The sequence below is a fragment of the Sus scrofa genome, chromosome 14 (assembly GCF_054392235.1).
Source record: "Sus scrofa isolate SSC_HxYL_T2T_F1_AM1 chromosome 14, Sscrofa_HxYL_maternal_Yorkshire_Landrace_v2.0, whole genome shotgun sequence".
NCBI lineage: Eukaryota > Metazoa > Chordata > Mammalia > Artiodactyla > Suidae > Sus > Sus scrofa.
The window spans coordinates 153,186,740-153,214,334 of record NC_139396.1 but is presented as its reverse complement, the minus strand read 5'-3'; the positions used below and the strand labels follow the sequence as shown (position 1 = coordinate 153,214,334).

At 44.8% G+C, this 27,595-nt stretch overlaps 1 protein-coding gene across 10 annotated transcripts in view; it reads right to left on the bottom strand.

Annotated features, from left to right (window-relative positions):
• Window positions 1-27,595, bottom strand: part of PLPP4 (phospholipid phosphatase 4) — a 542,787-nt gene that overhangs the window by 62,759 nt on the left and 452,433 nt on the right. Inside the window, exon 8 of one of the 10 annotated variants that reach the window (XM_084995730.1) lies at window positions 8,798-8,931. The exons of 8 other annotated variants lie outside the window; for them this stretch is intronic. In XM_084995730.1, the coding sequence (XP_084851856.1) occupies window positions 8,867-8,931 (65 nt within the window). In that variant the 3' untranslated portion in view covers window positions 8,798-8,866. Of the gene's footprint in view, window positions 1-8,797; window positions 8,932-27,595 lie in introns of those variants that run through there. One more of the 10 variants, XM_084995731.1, reaches the window with a different exon arrangement.

Here is a 27,595-nt window from a genome sequence, read left to right as displayed (position 1 = left end):
AATGTGAGATGCACCTGCAATCAGGCAGTGTCCACATGTACAGGTTAAATTTAAAACTCAGTGGTGGCTTTCCCTGTTTGTTATCTCTTGTAGCTCTCTGGTGCTAACATGTCTAACTTCTCCCGCTGCTGAAGGCTTGACTCATCTTCCCCCCTGGCGGACACTCAAGGTCACAGTGAGGCATCAACCAGGACAGTGGACAGTCCCCACCCAGCTCTGATGGCCCACAAGCAGAAGTTCAAGGGCTGCCTATTTTGAATCTCAGAGCCCTAAGCAGCAGGTCCAGAAGCTGCAGAAAGGTCACCTGTTCCCTCAGCAGCAACAGAAGCCATCTGGTTTCCCTGAGGGTGAGGGGACATGGGACTTTGAGTTTTAAAACCAGGACAAGTTGGCCACTCCACTCCCAAGGGCCCTCTGGTGGTCCTTGTGGTGAAGCTTTTCCATTTTACTTGGGCCGACAGTCCATCAACCATCAGTTGAGCGGAGTCCTAGAGGGCTCTAGCAAGAAGGGGGGTGGGAAGGACATCACTGACCCCCAGCTGTGTGGCCAGTGCTTCGCGGAGCTGACCGATTCACCCCAGGTAATACCCTCATGGGCAGGAGCAGAGGTGCTTCTCTCCTGTTCTCCAGCCAGTCTCCTGCCTGTATGTTAGCATGACTTGGGCAGCTTTTAAAATACAATTCGAACATCTCATCCTTCAAATAGAACTAGTATGAGAGCAGGCTTGCTAGCGAGGGGCAAGCTTACTGGCAGGGCCCTGGTACTCTGGGTTTAGATGCCAGATCTTTGTAGGCTGTCAGACTCCTCCCACCCCTGGAGAAAGAGCTCCTAGTCCAGCTGGCTCTTTATCTAGCCTACCCCAGGTAAGCTCCTGGGGTCATCTCCAGACAAACCAGCTTGTCGCCCCACACTGTCTTGAGTGAAGAGGTGAAAGTCACAGGGGGTTCCTGTTACACAATAGCCACAGCCACGCCTTGAATAAAAGTTGGTCAAATATGGAGTTCCCACTGTGGCACATCGGGATCAAGGATGTCTCTGCAGTGCCAGGGTCGTGGGTTTAATCCCCAGCCCAGCACAATGAGTTGAGGATCCACCGCTGTTGCCACAGCTGTGGTGTGGGTTGAAGATGCAGCTTGGGTTCAAAACCTGGCTCAGAACTCCTAATGCTGTGAGGCGGCCCAAAAGGGAAAAAAAAAAAAAAAGTTGATAAAATATGACAAAATGCTCATGAGAACATAATAAGGTCAGCCAGACAATAAGCCGTGTAGAAGTGAAGACTCACAATGAGTCCTTAGGGACAGGGTGGTTTCGGAAGACTTCCTGGAGGAGGTGGTGTGGACAGGAGAAGGCAGGTCCTGCTCGGAAGAGAATGGACTTCCCCATGATCATAGTCACAGAGGGAAAAAATAAGGCTGCCACTTCTTTTTCAGATTCTTGCATTTGAAGATCACTGATATTACCAGTGAATATAACTTGGAAGTTAAGCACACAGACTCCTGAGATAACTAGGTCTGAGTTCGGGTTTCTGGTTCTGTGACCATGGGCAAGAGAGAGTCCCTGTCTATAAAACTGGAAATAACAATAAAAATCTGCTTAATAGGAGTGCAGTGATGGTGAACAGATAATGCACGTGGCATGGGCAGTAGAGAGCCTGGGACATAATAAACTCCCCATAAATGCTGGTGAAGATTATTGCTACCATATTAACCAAATGCTTAGGAAGTTGCTCTAATTACCCGGGTCACATACCATCTCTCAAGATATTAAGGAACTTTCTCAGTGACAGCAGTTCTCACAGAAGACGGCTCCCCCTAAATGGGATAAGGACGTAGCTGAACCTGACCTTCAAGGCTCATGTTTGCAGAATCATCAGCTTAACTCTAGACCTATCTGATGTCTAAGTTTACTGGGGTTGTCAGAATAAAATACCACAGACTAGGTGACTTAAACCATAGAATCTTATCTTTTCGTAACTCTGGAGGCTGGAAGTTTAAGATCAAGGTTGGCAGGTTTGGTTTCTCCCAAGGCCACTCCCTGGGCCTGTAGATGCTGCCTTCTTGCTCTGTCCTCACGTGGCCTTTCCTCTCTGCGTGCCTGTGCTAATGTCTTCTTATAAAAACACCTGTCATGGCTCAGGGGAAACGAATCTGACTTGCATCCATGGGGACACAGGTCCAATTCCTGGCCTTGCTCAGTGGGTTAAGGATCCTGTGTTGCTGTGAGCTATGGTGTAGGTCGAAGACGTGGCTTGGATCCCGCGTTGCTGTGGCTGTGGTGTAGGCCTGCAGCTGTAGCTCCGATATGACCCCTAGCCTGGGAACCTCCATATGCCGTGGGTGTGGCCCTAAAAAGACAAAAAAAAAAAAAAAAAAAAAAAAAAAATACCAGTAGGGAGTCTCAGCGGTAATGAACCCAACTAGTAACCAGGAGGATGCTGGTTCGATCCCTGGTCTCGCTCAGTGAGTTAAGGATTTGGTGCTGCCATGAGCTGCAGTGCAGCTGGAAGACTCAGCTTGGATCCTGTGTTGCTGTGGCTGTAGTGTAGGCCGGCAGCTGCAGCTCCAATTCAACCCCTAGCCTGGGAACTTCTGTGTACCATGCATGTGACTATGAAAAGCAAATAAATAAATAAAATAAAATAAAATAAAATAAAATAAAATAAAATAAAATAAAATAAAATAAAATAAAATAAAACAAAACAAAACCACCAGTAGGACTGGACCAGGGCCCACTGTAATAGCCTCAATTTAACTTAATTACCTTTTTAAGGACTGTATCTCCCAACACAGTGGCATGCTGAGGTCCTGGGAATTAGGGCTTCAACAAATAAATTTGGGGGGAACCTAATCATAATAATAGCTAATATTATTAATATTATTATTAATAGCATCATAATAGTGCATAATAGCTGAGTTCTGGTTTCCAGTCAACTTCTATTGCTACAGAGCAGAGGGAGGCTCCAGTGGCTTTTTTTGCCTGACTGGAAGAAAGTCTGGAATACTTCAAGTACACGTGACACCTGGTTCCATATGCTAGCTCTGCCTGGTGGGTCTGTCCGGAGCATTCAGAGATGCCACAAACCAGCAAGAGTTTCCAGCATACAAAACAATCACTTCCAAAGTGCTTCTGAGAAGTGAAAATGAGTTTTTAAATATGAATCGTTTATTGAACGTAGCCGCTATTATGTGCAGCCAAGATTTCTCATTAATGGAGGGGCTAAAAAATGAATTTATAGCCAGTCTTGCATAATGAAATACGTATACTCTCTATAATTGCTAATGATTTAGGACAGATCATTCCCTTGTTTAGCGTTTACCTTAAATTAAATAAAATGAAATCATGTTGATGAGAGTCAACCAAAAGGAGAGGCAAAATAAAGTAGTTTTTTTAAAAGGTTTGGGTGCAGATGTGTGTTTTCAACATGCTTTCTCAACTTGTATATTGCTGACAATCTGGGAAATTTTATAATAAATTTTTGGCTTGTGGTGTTCAAAGGCAGAAGAACTATTCCAAATTACTGCGTTATCAAAGTATGGTCTTGCAGGCTCTTTTAGAGGTTTTTTGTTTGTTTTTTAGTAAATACTTGAATCTTTAAAATGTTTCACTTACAGGACTCTTTAACACAGCACAAAAAAGAAAATTCAATTCATTAATTTTTTTTTCTGCTCTAATAGCCTGGAGTGTTCACTTTATTTTCGCCAACACATCACACCAAGTCCCCACCTACACACACAAACTCCTGGGCACATATCCCGAGAAAACACCACCTTGAAAAGATTCGAGCATCCCAGTGTTCCTAGCAGGACTATTTGCAATAGCCAAGACATAGAAGAAATCTAAGTGTCCATTGACAGAGGACTGGACAAAGATGTGGTACATATATACGATGGAATCTTACTCAAAAAGATGAAATAAAGGCATTTGCAGCAACATGGATGGACCTAGAGATGATCATGTTAATTGAAGCCAAAGACAAAAATCATATGCTGTCACATCTACGTGGAATCTAAGAAATGATGCAAATGAAACTTATCGACAAAACAGAAACAGACTCATGGACACAGAAAACAAGCTTATGGTTATCAAAAAGGAGAGGGGGGAGTTATTTAGAAGTTTGGAATTAGCAAATACAAACTACTATACATAAAGCAGATAAACAACAAGGACCAACTGTATAGCATGGGAAGTATATTCAGTATCTTATAATAATATATAATAGAAAAGAATGTGAAAAAGGATATAAATATGTATATATATATATGCATAACTGAATCACTTTGCTGTACACTGGAAACTAACAGAGCATTGTAAAATCAAGTATACTTCAGTTTTTTAAAAAGCAGTTAAGAGCTTAGAAAGCCTAGAAAGTGAGGTTTGAGTCCAAGGTTATTTTGGAGATTCTTTCATGTTCCTTTTTGTTTTGTTTTGTCTTTTCTAGGGCCGCACCCACGGCATATGGAGGTTCCCTACACCACAGCTCATGGCAACACCGGATCCCCAACCCACTGGGCGAGGCCAGGGATTGAACCCACAACCTCATGGTTCCTAGTCGGATTCGTTAACCACTGTGCCACGACGGGAACTCCCTCTCATGTTCTTTTGTTGGCTTGAAAAGGTATCCCCAACGAAGACCAAGATGGTCCTCTTAGGCCTTTGAGGATCTTGATTTGCTCATGAACGCATTCACCATTGATTATTTTATTCTTCTATCCAATTTTCCTTTCTGGGAAAGCCTCTGACGTAGATTTTAAATGTCCCATTAACCAGAATCTAATTTATAGCCAGCCACGAGGATAGGAATCGGCAAAAAAAAGCTTTGTGATATGGCTTAATTTACATGGCTTTATTGAGTTATAAAGCATAGATTAGCTCTTAAAGCATAAATCTCCCCAGGGATGGGTGGCCTAACGAATTGCTGTGTTCCTAAAAGAAGTGATATTCCCTTTCTTCTCATTTATATTATGTAAATCCTTTTATGTTATAGCACCACTGAATAGACAAACACTAAAACGTTGTTGGATTATTTAATCAGAAACTCCCTATTTTATTTGGTAAACATATTTGCTGCCTGACTTGCATTAGAGAGGCAGAGAGAGTGGTGGAAGCAGCAGGGTGGGTGCTGGGCCCTGGGGCAGAGTCATGACAAGTGGATGCTGTGATACTGCATCATTGCCGGTGACCTTTCAGGAACTCCAGCTTCCATGACCTTGCTGAATTTTTTGCCTTTTTCTTTAGGGCCACACCAGTAGCATATGGAGGCTCCCAGACTATGGGTCAAATTGGAGCTGTAGCCACCGGCCTACACCATAGCCGGAGCAACACGGAATCCGAGCCATGTCTGTGACCCACACCACAGCTCACGGCAATGCTGGATCCTTCACCCACTGAGCGAGGCCAGGGATGGAACCTACCTCCTCATGGTTACTAGTCAGATTCGTTTCCACTGAGCCATGATGGGAAGTCCTGAATTTTTTATTTTTATTTATTTTTTGCTTTTTGGGGCCACACTCATGGCATGTGAAGTTCCCGGGTTAGGGGGTCAAATTGGAGCTACAGCTGCTGGCCTACACCACATCCAGGGCAATGCCAGATCTAAGCCATGTCTGCAAACTACACTGCAACTCGAAGCAACACCAGATCCTTAACCCACTGAGGGAGGCCAGGGATTGAACCTGCATCCTCATGGATACCAGTAGGGTTCTTAATCTGATGAGCCACAATGGGAACTCTTTGCTGATTTTTAATGAATCTGCAATTACCCTCTCCATTGTCTAGTCTGATCATGTAGACTATTAATCAGCCATCTTTACAAAGGTGACTTGTCAGGCGAGAGACTGCAGGGATGGGGACGTGAAACCTGGGGTTTCCCAAGGACAGTTCAAAGGTTAGAGGACAGAACAGTGGTCTCAGAGTCAGTCCATTCTGGAATCTGACAGATGGCCTTTTAGTCCTGGCTCTGTCACTTACGACCTTGAAGGGCTTAAGAAATGCATCCAAATCCACACAGAGAGTAAATACCCAAGGCACAGGGTAGGGGGTGGGGAGGACTAAATCACTCCAATTATTAGTGTCTGGCGCATTCGGTCATGTTGGCTGCCATCATCCTGAATACGGTGATATTTACCAGGGCACAGCTCTGCGGAAACTTAGCCATCATGTGACATGAGCAATAGCCATAGAAAAGTTAGCAAAATCAGCTGGTTTGTAATCCACTTGATTCTCTCTTGCCAAATTTCCACTTCATTTGATACGAAGTAGATACACTTAAGCACCAAGAGTTGGAGATGCTGCAATTGACAAATGTCTGCCAGCTGCTCCAAGCCTTTGAAAAAAACCTGTGATCACCAATATACACAAAGTCAGCATTCTGCTCTGACGCCCACCATCTGAAGAGTTTCACGTCTCGGCAAAATTAGCCCGTCAGTGACTCGCGTGACCACAGTCCACCTGAAGGTCAATGCAGGGGAAACGTCTCTGCCCAGGAGCGTGTGCTGCCCAGTCCACAGGCTGGACCGACGTCTGTCCTTTACAGCTGGACCGGCTCTCGATTTCAGGGCTTCACTGTCTCCTGGCCTCCCAGTGAGAGAAAGCTATTCTCCTTCCACAGCGAGGGGTGAATAAGACAGAGAAAAAAATTCCTTCTCTATGCACGGATGTCAGGACGAATCATAAGAGGAGAAAGTGGAGAGCTGGGGACATTAAAGCCGCGGGGCTCCCCAGCTGGCAACTCAGCAGTTCCTTCTGGCGGGGGCTGTGTGGAGCCGAGTGTCAGGGGGCCCTGCAGAGCATCATTTATCAAGGCAAAGACTGCAGGCCCGCTTCTCCCCGCTGCGACGCTGGCTCCCCACAGCCGCTTCCACCATCCACGACAGCCACTGTGAACAGCAGGTGGCATTTCTCTCTGCTGCCGTATCCCAGGATTCAGACGACATGACCATACTCCCTAGAGGCAACCTCTGGGGTTGGAGGGGCTGCAGCTCACAGCTCAAGGTACAGGTCTGCCGAGGGTCCAGGGGCGGCTCTGGTGCCTCCCAGCTCCTTCAAGGAACTGGGCACCGCTTCCCAGGCAGCTGCAGTGTCGTCAACCCACCTTTTCCTGCCATTCCTTCTCGCTCCTCCCTGAAGCCTCACTGACTTGGTTAAGACATCCCTCCTCTGTCCCCCTTCCCCAAACCCACCTCTTGGGGCCCCTGAGGGAATTCGATTTCCAGCTCTCCTGTACTTTGGCAGGTCACTGGGGCAGTGAGTTTGGGGAGATGGAGGAAAAGTCAACTTTTTATCATTTTTCTTGGCAGTCTACTTGTGCGACCTGGAGATTACATCAGGACAGAGGGTGAGAGGCAGGAAGACCAGAGCAAGAGAGGAAGGTAGGAGGGCCCGCACACTGGGAAGAAGCTTTTTTTTTTTTTTTTTTTTGGTCTTTTTGCCTTTTTCTAGGGCCACTCCTGTGGTATATGGAGGTTCCCAGGCTAGGGGGTCTAATCAGAGCTGTAGCCGCTGGCCTATGCCACAGCCACAGCAACGTGGGATCTGAGCTGCGTCTGCAACCTACACCACGGCTCACAGCAATGTCGGATCCCTAACCCGCTGAGCAAGGCCAGGGATTGAACCCACAACCTCATGGTTCCTAGTCAGATTTGTTAACCACTGCACCATGACGGGAGCTCCCAAGGAAGATGCTTTTGATTGCAAGGAAGAGAATATCTGAACGTAGACTAAAGACAGGTAAGCGGTAAGAGCTTTTGCCCCCACATCAAAAGAATCCGAAGGGAGCTGATTTGAGGGGTTGGTTCGACAACTCAGTGGTGTGTGGACACCGAGTTGGTGCCTCTGCTCTTTTCTCTGAGCCCCAAAGTCCAAAAGCCAGAGCAGGGTGAAGCCTCATCCTATTGCTCTCAGAGAGGGCATTCTTGCCATGAAGACTCTCAGGATAGTTTTCCTCAAAAGTCTCCGGATGGGAGTTCTGGTTGTGGCGGAGTGGAAACAAATCTGACCAGGATCCACGAGGATTCGGGTTGGATCCCTGGCCTCACTCAGTGAGTCAGGGATCCGGCATTGCTTTGAGCTGTGGTGTAGGTCACAGAGGCGGCTCAGATCCTGTGTTGCTGTGGCTGTGGCGTAGGCCAGCAGCTGTAGCTCCACTATGACCCCTAGCCTGGGAACTTATGTATGCTACAATGCAGTCCTAAAAAGGACAGAAAAGAAAAGAAAAGAAGAAAAGTCTCTGGACCAAATTAGGTCCCATGACTGTCCGCGGATCAAGAGGAGCTGGAAAGTGAGGTTTTGACATATTTGGCCTCAATTTATCCAGGCTCCACCAGCAAGGACATAAGTGTGGGATGGTGATTGCAGAGTCAACAAACAGCTTGGGTGCTGGGCACTGTCGTTTCTGGGGCTTGGGTGCTGGCACCATCTCTTTGCCCTTCCTCCCCAGTACACTCTAAGACTATTTTTGCAAATGCCTAGATGTCTTTCTCCCTATCTCCTCACTAGGGACCATATGTATGAACTCATGCGTTCAGCTGTGTGTGTTCATGTAGGAAAATTCTGTGCCAGGTACAGGTTATGTGTGCATATGAGAATTAGCCCCATTTTCAAAGAAGCAACAAGATAACAGCATAAATAACTAGTGGGAGAATATAAATGCCTTTATCCCTTTATTGGATCAGAGGGTTTGGACCTGGGCTCTGCTATTAATTTAAATGCTTTAGCAAATTAGGAATCACTGTGGCAAGCTTCCTGATTCCTTTCACCATCAAGCAAAAAGCCCAACTTAAGATGGAGATGTGGGAGTTCCTGTCATGGCTCAGTGGTAACCAACCTGACTAGCATCCATGAGGACACGGGTTCAATCCCTGGCCTCGCTCAGTGGGTTAAGGATCCTGTGTTGCCATGAGCTGTGGTGAAATTCCAATGCCCCAGGTGCAGCCCTAAAAAGAAAAAAAAAAAAAGATGGAGATGTGTTTCTAACATGTGGGCTAGAAAATGTTTGAAAGGAAATGTAGAAATGTGTAAAATATAGAAAATATTTCTGAGATTTTATAAACCATACCACCAAATGACAAATACCTACGGTTACCCAAGGAAGGAGAAAGAAACCAACTTGGTGACCATTTTACAGATGAACTTACTGAAATTCAGAGGCAGTAAATGTTTATTTTTTTCGTTGTCATTTCTTTTTTTTTTTTTTTTTTTTTTTTTTTTTTAGGGCCGCACCTGCTGCATATGGAAGTTCCCAGGCTAGGGGTTAAATCGGAGCTGCAGCTGCTGGCCTACCCCACAGCCACAGCCACACCAGATCTGAGCTGCATCAGCGACCTATGAAGCATCTTGTGGCAACAGTGGATCCTTAACCCACTGAGTGAGGGGGAGGATCGTACCCACATCCTCAGGGATATGAGTCAGGTTCTTAACCTGCTGAGCCACAATGGGAACTCTGAGGGCAGTAAGTATTTAGCTTAAGACTTAGCACGATGATCCATCTTGACGGAGTTACTGTATTTTTATCGTATCAACAAAAACCCAATGCTCTAATGATTAATAATGTTCTTTAAATTCTTCAAGTGTGCAGTGAATGTTCTATTTTATGTAAATTATATGTATATATATACACACACATACACATGTACATACACACACACACATATATATATATATATATATTTTTTTTTTTTTGGTCTTTTTAGGGCTGCACCCACAGCATAGATGTTCCCAGGCTAGGGGCTGAATCAGAGCTGTAGGTACTGGCCTACACCACAGCCACAGCTATGCCAGATCCCTGACCCACTGAGTGAGGCCAGGGATCTAACCCACATCTTCATGGATACTAGTCCAGTTTGTTACCAATGAGCCACAGTGGGAACTCCTGAAAATTGTATTTTAAAGTTAGTCCCAGTAGGAGTTCTCATCATGGCTCAGCGGAAAGGAGTCTGACTAGCATCCGTGAGGACACAGTTTCGATCCCCGTCCTCGTGCAGTGGGTTAAGGATCCAGCGTTGTCGTGAGCTGTGGTATAGGTCGCAGGTGCAGCTCGGATCTCGTTGCTGTGGCTGTGATGTAGGCCAGCAGCTACAGCTCCTATTGGGCTCTTAGACTGGGAACCTCCGTATGCTGGGAGTGCAGCCCTAAAAAGACACACACACACACAAATTAGTCCTTGTAACACCTACTGCTCATGAACTTCTTTTTCCTTCATCTTTGCACGGGAAATATGGTCTTGATATTTCTGAAGCATGCACATGACAAGGCTCTTGAGTGCACGCAAGTTCTGTCTCACTCTGCATAATGGCTTTCTGGGCTGCTCAATCAGGCAGTAGAACAAGCTTTTTGGGGGGACAAAAAGGCATCAGGCTTTGTGTCTGATGAATGGCAGTGTACCTGACCCACCAGAAAGTGGGTGGACGTGAAGGATGCGAACTCATCTGAAAGGTGCCGATTTTCCCTGGGTAAACCAAGCACAAATGTGCCAGAGAATAACACCCACCCACTCATGGCCAGAATCACAGCTTGAGAGTGCTTCTCTCCATCAGAAATTTCCAAGACTCAAAACATCTACCTGTCACCCTTTTGTTTATTATTTCTGATGCAAGATGCCTATAGTTGTTAACAAAATGTGTGATTTTTCTACAGAAAATCACCTGGCTGGGAAGGCAAAAGCCTTTTTGAATGGGTACCAATCTATTGTTTGTAAGTGAAATTTTCACCTTCTAGAATAATAGGGTTGTTCTAAGAAAGGCCTTTACAGAGCGTCTATTTGAACTCTCTTGCTTTGAAGCTAAAGACTCCGAGCCAGGGAAGGTGAAAAATTAACATAAAAGCAAACACAAAGCTGGTACTTAAATTGTCCTGAGTGTTCTCATAACGCAATTATTTGTTATTACCAAGACATGGTAACTTCACTGTAGAAAATTTTGATACGCACAAGGAAGAAAAATAAACACACCTCTAGTTGCCCCACTCTTAAGTCATTCTTTTGGAATGCTTTTCTTGCAACCTGCCAGCCTATACCACAGCCACAGCAACACAGGATCTAAGTCGTGTCTGCAACCTACACCACAGCTCTTGGCAACACTGGATCCTTAGCCCACAGAGCGAGGCCAGGGATTGAACCTGCAACCATATGGTTACTAGTTGGATTTGTTTCTGCTGTGCCATGACAGGAATTCCAAGACTCCTAACTCTTATGCATTCTTTCTTAGATACCAATATCATTAAATAAAAGATTATCTAAAGTAGTTATTAAAAAGTGCTATAAATGGATATAAGCAGTACCTACAATAATAAAATTCCTAGATAGAAAGTAGAAAGGCAGGAATTCCCATTGTGGCCCCGTGGGTTAAGAATCTGACTGCAGGGGCTTGGGTCACTGTGGAGGCAAGAGTTTGATCCTAAGCTTGGTGCAGTGGCTTAAAGGATCTGTACATGGGTCGAAGTGCAGCTGCAGCTCAGATCTGATCCCTTGCCTGGAAACGGCCATATACCACAGGAGTGGCCATGAAAAAAAAAGTAGAAGAGTAGATGCCAGAGGCTGTGGGGAGGAAGAAAGGGAGTCTGTGTTGAAGGGGTATAGGATTTTAGTTGGGGAAAACGGAAAATTTCTGGAGATGGATGGGGCAATAGTTACACAGCGATGTGCACATAATTATTGCCACAGAACTGCATACTTAAAAATGGTTAAAATGGCAAATCTTTTAAATGATTTTTATTTTTTTCCATGATAGTTAGTTTAAAATGGTAAATTTTGTTATGTATGCTTAACCACAGTAAAAAAAAAAAAATTGAATGATTTCGATTGGAATAATATTGGATTCCCAAGGTTTTCTCCCCACCTAGACTTTTGAAAATGCTTTCCCCAAATCGATTGGACCCAGCTGGGTATTTGCATGTCAGGGATTAGCAAAAAGCTTTTTTTTTTTTTTCTTTTTAGGACTGCATCTGTGGCATATGGAGGTTCCCAGGCTAAGGGTTGAATGGGAGCCACAGCCACCCCAATACCAGATCCAAGCCATGTCTGTGATCTACACCACAGTTCATGGCAACACCAGATCGAGGCCAGGGATTGGACCTCGGGGATCCTAGGTCCTCGGGGATCCTAGTTGGGTTCATTACCGCTGAGCCACAATGGGAACTCCCGGGACTTATTTCAAAACCCAAATTCTGTTAGATCATTTATTTTATTGTTTTTTCCACACTGGGACTCCCCCCCTCCCCCACCCCACCCCCACACAGAACCAAGTGGGCACCTGGCCAGCATGTCGACTCAATCCAAGGGCACAGGCTCACCAGGCTGTCCTCATAGTTGGAACTGCATGGTTCTCTCTGCAGCTCATCCACATCCATCACTTAGTTCTTTTATAGACTCTGAGCCAGGTACTCTTTCCAGAAGAGGGACCTGAGACTCGGGGCGCAAGAGCTGAACACTCACGGGGCAGGACCTTTATGAGCATTAGGGGGGCTCTAATTGGACCTGAGGCTCTCGTTCTTGGAACCCTCCCAGCAGAGGCGAGGCTGGGGGCCGTCGAAGGGCTCCTGAGTTAAATGGGAGGTGAGACAGGATTTCCTCTAATGCGCCTTCATCCTCTGAAGACCTGTAATTTCACGTTCTCAGCCCTGCTTGTTAGTCCCAGTGCCGGAGTGAAAGTTGTGCGTTGAGTGCTCAACAAACAAGACGGTCTGCTCATAAAACCAAGACCCACACGGTGGAATATCAGAGGCGTGTCACCCTGGAAGCACCACAACCTTTGTAGGGACTTCGAGCTACTTTAGGTCTCTCTCAACTGCTCCTAGGGTGTCAGGGGCAAAGTCCAAAACCTTTGATAACTTCTCTTTTCCTTCTCTCCTCGGCCGCCCCCCAAACACTCAGGGCTTTTCTCTGTCCTGTGCCACGAGTACCCTCTCCGTCATGCACCCAGCCCTGACCCTGCAGTTTTACAGGCTTTTCCCTGCTTCACGATCCCTTGAACCAAAGACATCCTTTCTTTGCCCACGAAGCTCCCTGGGTGACGGGACAGTCTGTCTGATCTCTTTTCTCAGGCGGTTCTGCATAGATTTTGCCCTTTCTGCTCCCAAAACTCAGGGAGAGGGGGTAAGGACAGGAAAAGCAAGGTTGTCAATTCTGAAATTGTTATATGTAGGGGGAAGGATGAAGCCTGAAAATCCCCATGCATTAAAAAAGTGTGTGTCCTCTCACACAGAGGGCGGTGTTGCCCCCGTGGTCTGAGACCTGCATAAACTGCTTCGCTCCCCCGAGGGCCCGTGGTGCCAGGAGCCATCATCAATCTGCCACCATCAGCACTGCAGGTCCCCTCTGAAAGGGCTGCCTCTGCAGTGATGTGACAGATGGAGGGGAGGTTGGGCAGGGAGCCCACGTGGGTGGAAGGGAAGTCACTCTGCACCCCAAGGCTGGCTTCAGTGGCCCAACTGATGGCCAGCACTGTCGGGACTTGGATGTGAAGAATGGCCCCAGTGAGGGTGCATCTGTATTTGATGGGTGCAACACGGCCGGGTATCATTAATTTCTTGATTCCGTCCTACACATCTACCTAGGGCACAGCTCTGCAGCAGTTTCAGGCATCTATGTGAGAAATGGGGAGCTGGCTGTTAAGTTTACAAGGCAGACAGCTCAGCCATGCCTGGTGTGATCCCGGTGTCTGTCACACGTCCGTGCTGGGCACGCAGAGACAGTCACAAAGAGACACACCATGTGCGAACGGCAGGCATCCCTGGGGGTGGGGGTGGGGTGGCAGAATTATAGGGACTCCCATACTTGAAGTTTTTGAAATGAGCACTTGTTTCATAATTTTAAAAAATTTAAAGTCACATTTTGTAATATAGGAATTTCTACATTTACTGTATAATTATGAAAAGCTATCGAAATGTTTGAAAAATACACTTAAAAAAAAACCCCAAAAGACCTCATCCTGGTCTTTGCCACCAGGGGCATCTGTCGCAGCTATGGGGCACCTTGTTCTACCTTATGCACCAGAAACGAGCAGACCCAGGAGACATCCTGGGCCCATGTCAAGACGTGTGAAAAAACCTGAGTTCTTGTTGGGGCTCAGCCGTAACGGATCCGACTAGGAACCATGAGGTTGCAGGTTCAATCTCTGGCCTCGTTCAGTGGGTTAAGGATCTGGCATTGCTGTGAGCTGTGGTGTAGGTCGCAGACATGACTTAGATCCTGTGTTGCTGTGGCTGTGGTGTAGGCTGGCAGCAATTCGACCCCTAGCCTGGAAACTTCCATACGCCATGAGTGCAGCCTTAAAAAGCCAAAAAAAAAAAAAAAAAAAAAAAGTGTGAAAAAACATATGTCCAGACCAGGATTGGGGGCTCAGCTGTCAGAGTGAGAGACACTCATCCTTAGAGACATTGTCACAGGCATCTTGCGTCCACTCTACTGACCTCTGTGGCTCAGCTTTGGGGCCAGAAGAACTTGGCTTGGGGGCTTTTTGTGGGTAGTGGGACAGGGTGTATAACCAAAGATGAGAAGGTCTTTGTCACCAGGAAAAAAAAAAAAAAAAAAAAAAAAGGACTAGTGGGGCATCTAACTGCTCTGCTCCCCTAGCAGCGTGAGTGGGCTTTCAAAGTCTTCATTAACCGAGGCATTAAGATAATGGAAAAATAATGACACACACAGGACAATTGCTTTCATTATAATGCAGGAATTAAATCAGAACATCTTTCCCACCCCCCTCTGCGTAGTTCAGAGAAGGTTCTTAGGGGTTTTAAGCTCTCTCACAGATGGAGAAAGTTTTAAACACATCCTATAACTTTAGTTCATTTTCTACCAATGCTAGAATTTATATATGTGGCCAGATGGGTTAGCTTCCCTCTCTGCCCCTTTTATGCCTGCCTCCTGGCAGAGCACCTGAGAGCCTTTGGCAAGATAAATAAAAGACCAGGAAAGGTTTTTTGGTAGAGGTGTAGTGGGTGGCATACAAACACATTAGAGTTAAGCAGGTAATTTGATTCGTCCTCTAAAAGCTCCAGTCTGAAAAATCAAAAGGAGACAAAGCTTCCTTCAGTTAAATGCCTGCCACCTTCTCTGCAGGATGGGTCCTAGGGTGATGCTTGGAGCCTGAGAACTCCACATACATGTCTGGGATGCAGCTGGGAGCCCTAGGGTGAGAATGGACCACAGGTGATCATGGTGGTAAGACAGAGAAGGAGCCTGGAAAGAAAAGGGATGCCCAAGTGGGCACCAGGGTTTGCACGGTCCTATGGACAAAAAGGTAAATGTGAGGCAGTGGTTCAGGTAAAGCAAGTCCCTAGTGCCCTAAATGGCATTATGACTAAGTATAACTATGTTATAAGCACTCAGATGCATCCAGTTTTACTGTCAAAGTGTTAAACTAGAAGAGCAATAGTTTCCCTTAAAAGGGGGAGGGGAATTAGATTAATGTTTTAACCATCATATTGTTGGAAGTGGCCCATTTTTTTTCCTTTTGTGATCAAGTCACAAATATTTCTCTTTTCTTTTCTTTTTTATTTCTATGGCCTTCCCTGAGGCATTGGAAGTTCCTGGGCCAGAGGTCAAATTGGAGCTACAGCGGCGACCCACGCCACAGCCATGGCAACACTGGATCCAAGCTAGATCTGTGACCTACACTGCACCTTGCAGCAATGCTGGATCCTTAACCCACTGAGTGAGGCCAGGGATCAAACAGGCATCTACGTCTGGTTCTCAGCCCACTAAGTCACAACAGGAACTCCAACAATTGGCATTTGAAGTGAAGACAGTCTTGTGAGATGGAACACTTATCCTGTGGGGTCTCTGCTAACTCTGGGTAGTTAGCGTCAGAATTGAAATCAATTGTAGGACTCCCAGCTGACTTCTGGAGAATTAGAGAAGAAGTTGTCGTGGGAATAAACTTTAACCATTTGGTGTCAGAAGGTTTGTGAATAAAAACAGTTCAGAGTTTCTGACAACAAAGTGTCCTTATCATCAATACTGTGAATCATGACGAATAAAGAGCACTTGCAAAGGCTTTTTGTTTGTTTGCTTTAATGTATATCTAAATAAACACCATCATTTGATGCTTACAACCCTGTGAGGTTGTATTATCACTACTTGTTAATATTACTGCTTTCATCTCCATTTTATAGGCTCAGGGTTAACCCTAACCCTGTAAAGCTAATTTAGTCCAGGGTTTGTGACTCTAAATCTAGTCTTCTCCTCCAAGTACCTCTAGAAGTATTACCCCAACATCTAATAGCTAATGCACTATTTCTACTAAACTGCAGGTTTTAGTTTAGTTCTTCTGAAACCCAAGGCCAAGGTGAGACTGGCCATGCATGACACCTGTGAAGGGAAGGCAGCTGGAAGAAGCACAAGGTCACTACATAGAGTTGGATTTCAGGGCCGCTTCAAGGACATAGAACTCAAAGCCTCTGGCCAAGACAAGAATTACCAGATGCTTATCATCACCCCACCCATCTCATTGTAATGCTCCCTCCCCCACCTTGAGCAACCTGGCCTAGTCCTTCCCACCCCTACTGGGAAAGGTATGTGGTTTACTCCTCACCCTGCCTCTATAGGGCCTTTCTACATCCACAGCCAATGAGCAAGTGTATCAGAAGCCCCCATTGTTCTCCAACCAATCAGCAGGTCAAAAGGTGTATGGTGAGACCTCTCTCTGCCCTTTATCCCTGGGCTATAAAAACAGACATGACCACATGCCTGGGGTCAGCTCTCCCTAGTTATTAGGAAGAGATCTCACTATACCAGCAGCATCTCTTATCTCAATAAACTCTTTTTTCTCTTCACCTGGCTATGCTGGAAAATTCTTTTTCTGACCGGCATGCACAGACTATGACACGTAGGTCTGACACCCAAGAATGAGGTGGGAGGGAAGAAAGGTAGGGTGGCAGCCTTAGACATCACCACAGTCCCCAGATGGTTTTAGCAAGGTAGTGGGGTGTTCTCAAGATCAAGTGGGTGTGGGAGGGGTCCTGCCTCTTGGAGGAATGAGTCTGTCTTGGTGCATCTGCCATGCTCGTTGGCTGGGAGCAGCCTGAGAGAAGCATGGCTTCCACAACCTCAGGGCCAGGTTCAGGGCCAGCAGCTGGGGCTGTTGGTCAATTGTGCTCCCATAGGAGGAGATTTGAGAGGCCTTTTTCGGGCTTCTATGTTCTGCTCTATGAGAGAGAGTATTAAAATTGTCGCTATGATCTCTTGGGATGGAAGAAAACATGAGAAAAAGAATGTATGTATACATATGTATCCCTTTGCTGTAGAGCAGACATTGCAAAACACTGTAAATCAACTATACTTTAATAATGAGAAGCAGCAGGAGGAGGAGGAGAAGGAGAAAGGAGAAGAAAGTGTTGCTATATGATGATTGTTCAGGAGAAGCACTGGAGAAAAGTAACAACGGGAGGAAAGAGAACCTTTCTTAGCAGTTCTCAGCAAAGAATGCAGCCTTAAGGGAGCGGGCAAGTTTTTTCCACCCCACGCAAGTCTGCGAAGACCTTCTTGCCAAAGGACAAAAGTCTCGTCCCCTCTCACCCACCAGAAATTCGGGTGGAGTTCACTGCGGTCGTTGGGCTCTGCGCCGCAGCACTTAGAATCAACTCAGCAGTTTTGCTGATTTTCTCTCCTTGATGAAAATTTATAAAGAGGATCCCAACTGAGCCATTTCATTTTTTTTTCTTCCTGGTAATGGCCTTGAACAGTGGGAAGGAAGAGGCTGCGGACGTCTGAGAGTGGGACTAATTGAAAATATCCGCTGCAGCTAATGACACTAACGGGGATGGAACGGGAATCTCAGAATTCTCAGAAGTGTGGCCAAACTTTTGAAAATAGGAGTTTGCACTTGCTGGGTCTACTCTTTCACCAACCACTCCATCTTTGATCTTTGTTCCTCGACTCAATTATTCCCTGGACGTCATAGTTGACTTCTTGTGCAACAGAGGGAACAACTTTCATGTCTATTACTGTACAAGTGTTATTATCGTTGTGATTTTCTTATTGCTCCTGAGAGAGGAAACACTTCTTCCTCTATCTCTTATGCCTCCTTTTTTTTTGGTCTTTTTAGGGCTGTACCTCTGGCACATGGAAATTCCCAGGCTAGGGGTCAAATTGGAGCTGTAGCTGCCGGCCTACACCACAGCCATAGCAACACAGGATCCGAGCCTCATCTGTGACCTACACCACAGCTCACAGCAATACTGGATCCTTAACCCACTGAGTGAGGCCAGGGATCAAACCCAAGTCCTCGTGGATACTAGCTGGGTTCATGCCCAATAAGCCATGATGAGAACTGCCACCGCCTCCTCTTCTTCCTCCTCTTCATCTTCCTCTACAGCTAAAGCATCTTAGGCTCCCAGGGGTCTCCTGCCCCCCACTCGGGGCTTCCCACCCTTACTGCTCCACCTCTCATTCCATGCCAGGCCTCCAGCCCAGGGAGTTGATGCCAGAATGTTTGTCAGCAAGGAGAATAGCAGGTCCAGAGCAGAAAAAGGAGGAAGGCAGGAAGAATAAAGCCTCCAAGTTGAGATACGAGAGACAGCAGTGGAGAGAGCCTGGAGCCCCAGTGACTAAAGACCCCACGTGAGTGCCTTGCTAGAGAGGGTGCTTGAGATAAAGCCATCACACAGACCAGTGGGGGCCAGAGGACCACACGTTGAGGTGGAGTCTCCCCAAGGGAAAGAGAAGTCCGTGAAGGAGACAAATAAGGGGCTTCAGAAGTGATAACCAGCCACCGCAAATCTCTGTCTCAGAAAGCTCTCAGAAAATATGAGTCCCCTGCCCCAAATCTGTAAGGCCCAGTGCCTACAAGGCACTCCACTCACCCAGCCCCAGCCTGGGCCTCGACAATGGTACCCTTGAGCATCCTTCTCCATCCTAAGCATGACTTCCTGCAAGACGGAAGGGAGGGGCTGGCAGCTGGCTAGTCTCTGGGTTCCTTCCAGTTCTGTGCCTTGGGACCTGAGACGTCCTCAGCAGGGGCTTGCTCTTTGATGAGGAGTGGGCTCTCCTTTTCACTTTTGAAGCAGTACCAGCTCCATTTTAGAATTTCAGCTCCAGCTGTGAGGATCTGGAGCATGAAGTAATACAGGGACTTCTGGGCCTTTCAGCCAGAGAGGAAGATGCCCAGCAAGGAGAAAGAGGGAAGGAAAATAGTCTGGGGCTACTAACCCAAGAAACAAAACTTAAGCAAGAGTGCATGCTTCAGTGCACAGCTTCTAGATCAAAGAACCTGGTCTCCTGCTGAAGCCATGATTCTCCCCCAAATTTCCGGAGAGCCAGGCTCTGGCACCAAATGAGGCACAAAAATCATTAATGAGGAAATGTAAGAGCTTTTGTGTTGTTTGCATATGTTTTGTGACTTATAGGGGATGATGGTCAGTTTGTGTTTAGATGTATTCATCCCCCAACTCTCTGGGATGATTACAAGAGCTCAGCAGGGGGAGTTTCCTGGTGGTTCAGCAAGTTAAGGATCTGGTATTGTCACTGCCGTGGTGGGGGTTCTATCCCTGGACCTGGAACATGCCATGGGAGCAGCCAAAGGAAAGCGATAGAGAGAGAGAGGAAAAAAAAAAAAAAGCTCAACAGGGAGCTGTTTGGTCAGACTCAGGCTTGAGTTCCCACTCCAGTCCCATCACATCCTTCCATCTGATTGTGCAATCTTGGGACCTTCTTCAACTTTTCTGAATCAATACTTCTTTAGTTGCAAAATGAGGGTCATTTCCACCTCACAGAGGTCTTAGGGAGATTTGATATAGTAATATTATGTGAAGCTATTATATCTAACACAGTACTGCAACTATAAGAAGCAGCCTGGGATCATTGTGCACAGCTGCACAGGTTGTACACTGTGCAATTTCAAGGGTGTCATTTACACAGTCTCTGCATCACCATTTACAGCAGCCCCCCGACCCACTCCCTAAAGTCAGTTCCCTTCATCTCCTTTCCTCTAAATTGGAGTAAAGATACAGTGAAAAAGATATAGTGAAAAGTTTATAGAGAACAGCCAGGACAACTTTATAACTACACAACCAAACACAACCAAAACAATAAGTAATACTTTTTGTATCACTTATTCATTCATTCATCAGCTCAACATTCAATGATCACTTACTAAGTGCTAGGCAGGCAAGCCCACCCTTAAGAGTTGCTACTTAATTTCTGTTGAGTTCTAGAGTTCTAAAGAACTTCCTCTACCCTGTATCCTCACCCCAGAATGAAAACAAAAGCTGTTTCCAGCCAAGACCATATTATTGACTCTAAGGGGTTTCTTCTCAAACTCAGTCTGGGTCTCTTCCTGACCTCACCCCTCACTGTGTGCCTGGTCTGTCAGTCTCCAGGGGATAGACCTTAGGTATTGGTGATAAGAGACAATTGGAGGCTCGGAGGTAGTCCGGGCTCAGAGCCTGCAGAATCCCACATGGCTTTCACTTGCATCCGCCTTTTAGGAGCCTGGCCATCTACACTCATGTTTTCTTCCTAAAGCTGTCAAGGGATGCTTGCAGTCAGGACCTTCCTTTTGCACATTAGTGAAATGTGTGAAAGCTGAAAATAAATAATATGTTTTGGAAGAGGGCTTCTGTTCTCTGAGAAATAAGGATGAAGTATGCAACTTCTACTTCGACCTGCCTTTTAGGCCTGGAAAAATATTGGCAGTGTTTCTCCCCCGTTTTGTATCTGCTCTTCAAAAATCGCATATATTTTGCTTTCTATCTTTGTCTCAAATGCAATACACTTATTTTTTAAACGATTTTTATTTTTTCCATGATAGTTGGTTTACAGTGTTCTGTTAATTTTTGCAATACCCTCTGAGATCAAGAATTCTTTTTTTTTTTTTTTTTTGGTCTTTTTGCCTATTCTAGGGCCACTCCATGGCATATGGAGGTTCCCACGCTAGGGGTCAAATCGGAGCTGTAGCCACCGGCCTACACCAAAGCCACAGCAACTTGGGATCCAAGCCGCGCCTGCAACCTACCGCACAGCTCACGGCAACACCAGATCCTTAACCCACTGAGCAAGTCCAGGGATCGAACCTGCAACCTCATGGTTCCTAGTCAGGTTCGTTAACCACTGAGCCATGACGGGAACTTCCAAGATCAATAATTCTTACCGTGAATATCGGTCCTTTAGTTTTTTATTTCCACTAATTTTTTAAAAAACATTTATTTTATTGAAGTATACTTGATGTACAATGTTGTGTTAACTTCTGCTGTCCAGCAAAGTGATTCAGTTACATACACACACACACACATATATATCCTTTTTCATATTATTTTCCCTTTTGGTTTATTATAGGATATTGAATATAGTTCCTGTGCTACACAGTAGGATCTTGTTGTCAACCATTCTCTATATAATAGTCTACATCTGCTAATCTCAAACTCTCAATCCATCCCATCCACCTTAGCAACGACAAGTCTGTTCTCCAACTCTCCGAGTAGGTTTCTGTTTCATAGATATGTTCATTTGTGTCATATTTTAGACTCCATATGTGTGATATCATAAGATACTTTTCTTTCTCTGACGTTCTTCACTTAATATGATAATCTCTAGGTCCATCTATATTGCTGCAAATAGCATTATTTCATTCTTTCTGTGGCTGAGAAGTATCCCATTTTGTATGTGTATATATACTTATATATATGTATGTATATATATAAATATATGTACTTATATATATGTATGTATGTATATACCACATCTTTATCCATTCATCTGTCAATGGACATTTCATTCCACTAATTTCATATAGCAATTTTAAAATGCAATAAACTGCATGAGTACACATGAATATGGAAAGGCTGTACCCAACTGGAGCTTGGCAGGAAGCTGAAATTTGGCAGGAAGGGCCACCATGCTCAGTCCCTCCTGGTAATTTATCTCACACACACACACACACACACACACACTCACTCACTCACATGATGGAATATTATACAGCTATGAAGAATGATAAAAAGATGTGTATGTATTTATTTATATGGAAAAATCTATGCAATATGCTATACAATATGCTCATTTTATTGTATACTGTTATGTAGGCTATAAATAGCTAATACTTATTGAACACTTACTAGGTACCAGACACTGATTTGAGATTTCACACATATTATCCATTTGATCCTTCTAAAACACTATAAGGAAGGTTTTACAGTGTTCTTACAGAAGTTTTTAAGGAAGGTACTATTTTTAACCCCGGTTATACAGATGCAAAAATTTAATCAATGTTTAAGTGAATTCTCCAGGTCACAGAGTCAACAGTGATAGAGCTCTGACTCTGGACACCCCCAGCTCTTAGCCACCAGGGTATACTATATAAATCTCCTGAAAGTATAAAGCAAGATTTACAGTGGTTATTTCTTGAAATGGGTCATTTTCTTCTTTAGGCTTATCTTTTGCATACACACACACACACACACTTATATAATATATATAAATATATATTCATATGTATACGCAAAGAGAGAGAAAATTACATATTTATATAACATATTTATAAAATGAATGTCAGAGTTCCCGTGGTGGCACAGCAGGTTAAGAACCCAACCAGCGTCCATGAAGATGTGAATTCAATCTCTGGCCTCAGTCAGTGGGTTAAGAATCAGATATCACCGCAAGCTGCAGTGTAGGTTGTAGATGCAGCTCAGATCCTGAGTTGCTGCAGCTGTGGTGTAGGCTGGCAACTATAACTCTGATTTGACCCCTAGCCTGGGAACTTCCATATGCTGCAGGTGTGGCCCTAAAAAGACACACACACACACACACACACACACACACAAAAGAATATAAAATGAATGTCTCACACTTGAAAAATAACCAATTAATGGTAATTACAAAAAAGAATACAATCTGAGAAAGGCCTTTTACACATCTTCATTTAAGTCTATTGAGTTCTAGATGCATTTCAGGGCCACTTTGCAGCACTATTCATCTGCCTGTAATCTTTTCAAATACTCCAAGGCCTAATTGTTTAGTTGCTTAATGAAACAGAGTCCCTTTGAGATTTTCTAACAAGCTTAATAACACCTTTCAAAAAGAGCTGAGTAACCAGTCGAATGGAATTATAAAGGCACGACTATTTGCTGTTGTAAGTCAATTTTGATAGTCTCAGACTTTGTAATTGGTTGTGCTCTCTCTGACTTTGGGGCAAATGAACACCTCTTATGGCTCATTTTGTCAGCACAAAAGAAAGTCATTGTAAAGCTTTGTTTCCTGTTATGTATTTTATTGTGAGATGCTGGAAAACATACCCTTTCAAATGCTGAACAGACACTTTTACAAGAGGTCATGCCGCCCATTGGGAAAGTAGCTGGTGTATATAACTTCATTCATCTTAGCAGTTCCATTAATCTCACAGTTTTAGGGTGTTTGAGTGGGGTGGATGGGAGCAAAATCAATATGCTGCCTGGAGTCCAATCTCTCAATCTGAAGCAGCGCAGGCTGCCTTAAGATCAGAGGAAACTGACGAGTACTAGGCGGCCTGCGGCTTTATGGAATGTTATCCCTGGGGAGGTCTGTCCAGGGCCATTACCTGATAGCTAGTCAGACACCTCTGCTGGAGTTGAGCGCTTAGATCTAGGAGTCTGGGCATGATCCTGGGACAGGAGACTCCTGGAGACAGAGTTCTCATTCTTTGGCTTTAGCTCATTTATCTTTAAGGTTTATCACCAGAGGTAAAGGACGCTTGCATACATTTTTTTTTAAATCACACTTGCGGTAAGTGGAAGAGGCAACTGAGTCATAGTAGCGACAACACTGGATCCTTAACCCACTGAGGCACCAGGGAACTCTAAGGACTCTTGCATGTTTTTAAAGACGATGTTGGGGCATGAAAATAGGAGGCTCTCAGTATTATTGCTTTTTTGTCACAGTGGTTGCCTTCTTAATGCTGGAGGAGATGTGGGCATAAGCTGGGGACCCCAAGTGAGTAGCTTTCCCAATAATAAGCATTGCAGCCATGTCTCCACTGCAGACGTCATCACAACCAGCCTGGTATCGGCTGCATGTGTATGTGGACCCCAGCTCGAATAACAGTAATAACTCATGATTTCCTGCTACTGCCCCATCCTAACAAGCTCTTTACATAAGCTCGTTAACATCCCATCGTCCTATGAGGCAGATCCTCCTAATTATCCCCATTCATTCATGAGGACCCAGGGGGCTCCGAGAGGCAAAATCATGTGTCCAAGGTTGCAAAAGCTGTGGCAGAGGAGGAGAGCCGAAGCTCATATCCACATCTGTCCAGCTCCAAAGTCCCTGGGTGTTAAGTCCCTACACCCCGCTGTTTCTGAGGAGCTCCATTTTTGACGTGGAAGATGCTCTGATGGGAGATACACACTGCAGCTTGGCTCGCGGCCGGGGGTGGGGGCGGCTAGGGAAAGAAGGGGTCATTGTAGCAGTAAACTTGGGAGGTTTACTTCCAATGTAATTGTCCCTCCCCAACTCCTACCAACTCTGCAGAGTTCTGGGGAGAAGCCAGGGGCTGAAAGTCACCCTTGATGGTCAGAGAAAAGCTTGGCTACCATGTGTAAGAGAGGAATCCAAGCAAAATGTCAGCTGTCTCTTCACATTCTACCATAGGGGTCACTTCATTCTTTGAAGTGCTGTGTTTGTTTTCAGAGATACCCTTGATATTTGGGATAGACAGTGGGTCTCACTCAGTCTACCTCCCAGTCTCAGAGGGAATTCAGAAAGCTGTGGGCAGACCCAGGGTCTGGCTAGAGAAGAATGAAACCAGTGGGAGGTCCTAGCCAGGCTGAAAGGATGTCATGAGTGAGACGGAAAAGCTTAAAATAAAGACATGCCCAGGAAGGGGGTCCTCCAGAGAGAGGGAAGAGGCTGGGGGTATCAGGATGAAGCCCCGAACTTGCTGATTCTCCTATACCCACATCCTCACTCCTCAGACACAAGCTCTGAGTTCACAGAGTCAGCCCGTAGCTTCACCAGCTCTGGGCTCTGCCGTTCAAGACCCAAACTGGCTGAGTGCTCGCTGAATGTGATCGGAGCCCCCCTTCCTGGTGTCCTTCAACCACCCGTTGCTCTGGCATCCACCCCTGGAACTGACTGTCTGGGATCATGGATTCAGTCCATGACGACCTCTCCTTGCTGTGACTCAGTTGATGTGCATCTCCACACATTCCTTGATGACTTGAGGTGGGCTACTTTCTATGAGGGACCAAAGGGGTGGCATCTTGGCCAATTTCCCAAGCCCCGTTTCCCAAAGGGTGACATAAAGAGGTGTACGTGACACCTGCATTGCTCTCAACAGTGGGTGGAATTTTCAGAGGGGAATTCTGAGTTTGGGGAACCCAAATCTTTTATACTCAACATAAAAAAAAAAAAATCGCTGCTCTTTGCTCCAGAGGGAGACACTATCTCTATCCTCCAAGGCTGTAAAGCAAACTTGATCTTTGCTCTGAAGAGAGATTCTACCTCTGGCCTCCAAGGCCACTCGATGTATAAATATCCTTGAAAGGATCATGTGGGACAAGAGTACTGATACCTCTGTTCACAAGATGGGCTGACAAGTGAGCGACTCATGGGGGACTGTTTCCTATCAAGGATAAAACACTGATGATATATTGTTTAGTAAAATAAAGCAGATACAGATGAGTTACCTCACTTTTGTAAAATACTTACATTTGTGTATATGGACATGCAGAAAAGTACAGAAGAACACTCATCTAGATATCAAGAGAAGATTTTTTTTTTCTTTAGGGCCACACCTGTGGCATATGGAAGTTCCCAGGCTAGGGGTTGAAGCGGAACCACAGCTGCCAGCCTATACCACAGCCATAGCCACGCAGCATTCCAGCCACGTCTGCGACCTACGCTTCAGCATGCGGCCACACTGGCTCCTTAACCCACTGAGCGGGGCCAGGGATTGAACCCACGTCATGGATACTATTCACGTTCTCAAGCTGCTGAGCCACAACAGGAACTCCCAATAGAAGATTTTGTTTTGTGATATTTTTTTTTGTTGTTGTTAATTATAAATTCAAACTTTTCTAATGAACATGGATTATTTGTGAAATGAAACATTTTAGGAGTCCCCGTCAAGGCTCAGTGGTTAATGAATCCGACTAGCATCCATGAGGACTCGAGTTCAATCCCTGGCCTCGCTCAGTGGGTTAAGGATCCGGCGTTACTGTGCACTGTGGTATAGGTAGCAGACACGGCTCGGATCCCACATGGCTGTGGCTGTGGTGTAGGCCAGCAGCAACAGCTCTGATTAGACCCCTAGCCTGGGAACCTCTATGTGCCATGGTGTGGCCCTGAAAAGATAAAAAAGACCAAAAATAAAATAGAATAAAATTTTACTTAATTTAGTATAGATTATTAATTTAATTTATTATTAATTTATAGATTATTTATTTATTATTAATTTTATTAATTTATTATTTTAAATATAATAACATGTTTAATTAATTTATTTTTTGTGTGGTGTAGGCAACACCGGATCCTTAACCCACTGTGCGAGGCCAGGGATTGAAACCGCGTCCTCATGGATGCTAGTCAGGTTTGTTAGCCACTTAGCCATGATGGAAACTCCAAACGTTTTAAATTTTAGCGAGTGGCTCCCAAATGTCAATTTAGTAATGGAGGGAGGCCTTAGCATTTCCCTATTGACTTCTCGTGGGCATGTAGAACGCAGTGTCAATTACATCTTAGAGGAGATAAGTACATACTTAATATTTTTACAAAAGACCTGCCTGTTGACACCACAGCTGAGGAGTTTTTGATGAGAGCATATCTCCTTAAACAATGCAAATCACGTTCCCATCAAAGCTGCTGTGAATTTTTATTTTCCCTGATGCCATGTTACCTCCTGCCTGCCCGAGTAGCAAGTGCAATACAAATGCATCAAAGGCCTCTCTCTTGCCCATTTTTTTTCAAATACGGAAGAAACATTTAGCATCTTTTTATAGTGGCTGCAGAGCATGAATCTAAATAGGTATCTCCAAAGTAAGCTTTCCTTCTTCTGTATGCCTTTGCTCTGTATGATTGTAAGTGTTATGAACTGCTTTATAGTAACACCTACAGTTTTCCATATTTTTTATGTGCAGTCTATACTCCAAACTTTGGTTTAGTTTAATGGTTTGGAGATATATATGTACACATATAAATAGATATATATACACACACATAGAGTATTTCATATTTCTCAAATTTAACCATAATTATCTTACAAATTGTGGTTAGGATGGGAAAAATATAGACAAAATTCTCCAGCATAACATCTGGCACATAATTGTTACACAATTCCAAATTTTCTGCAACTAGGTAATATTTTATGATCAACAGAAAATAAATGCAAACTTTTAATTCAAAATTTCTTCAATGATTCCACAGTTGACAATTCGATTAATGTGTCTGTCTGTGTCCCAAATGTACACACACACATACATTGTTTGAAAGTATACAATGTATATTTCTGAATAGCTGCTATTTAAGAGCTAGCAAACCTACTAAGAGATAACCTTTTTATAAGTATTTCAACTTATGATGGTTACGTATATAAATTGATCATTTTTTAAAATTGATTTCCTGGCAACAAGCATCACTTAATTAACTTAATCCATCATAAAAGAAGCATACGGAGAGAGTGTTTGTCATTTTCCTGGCGC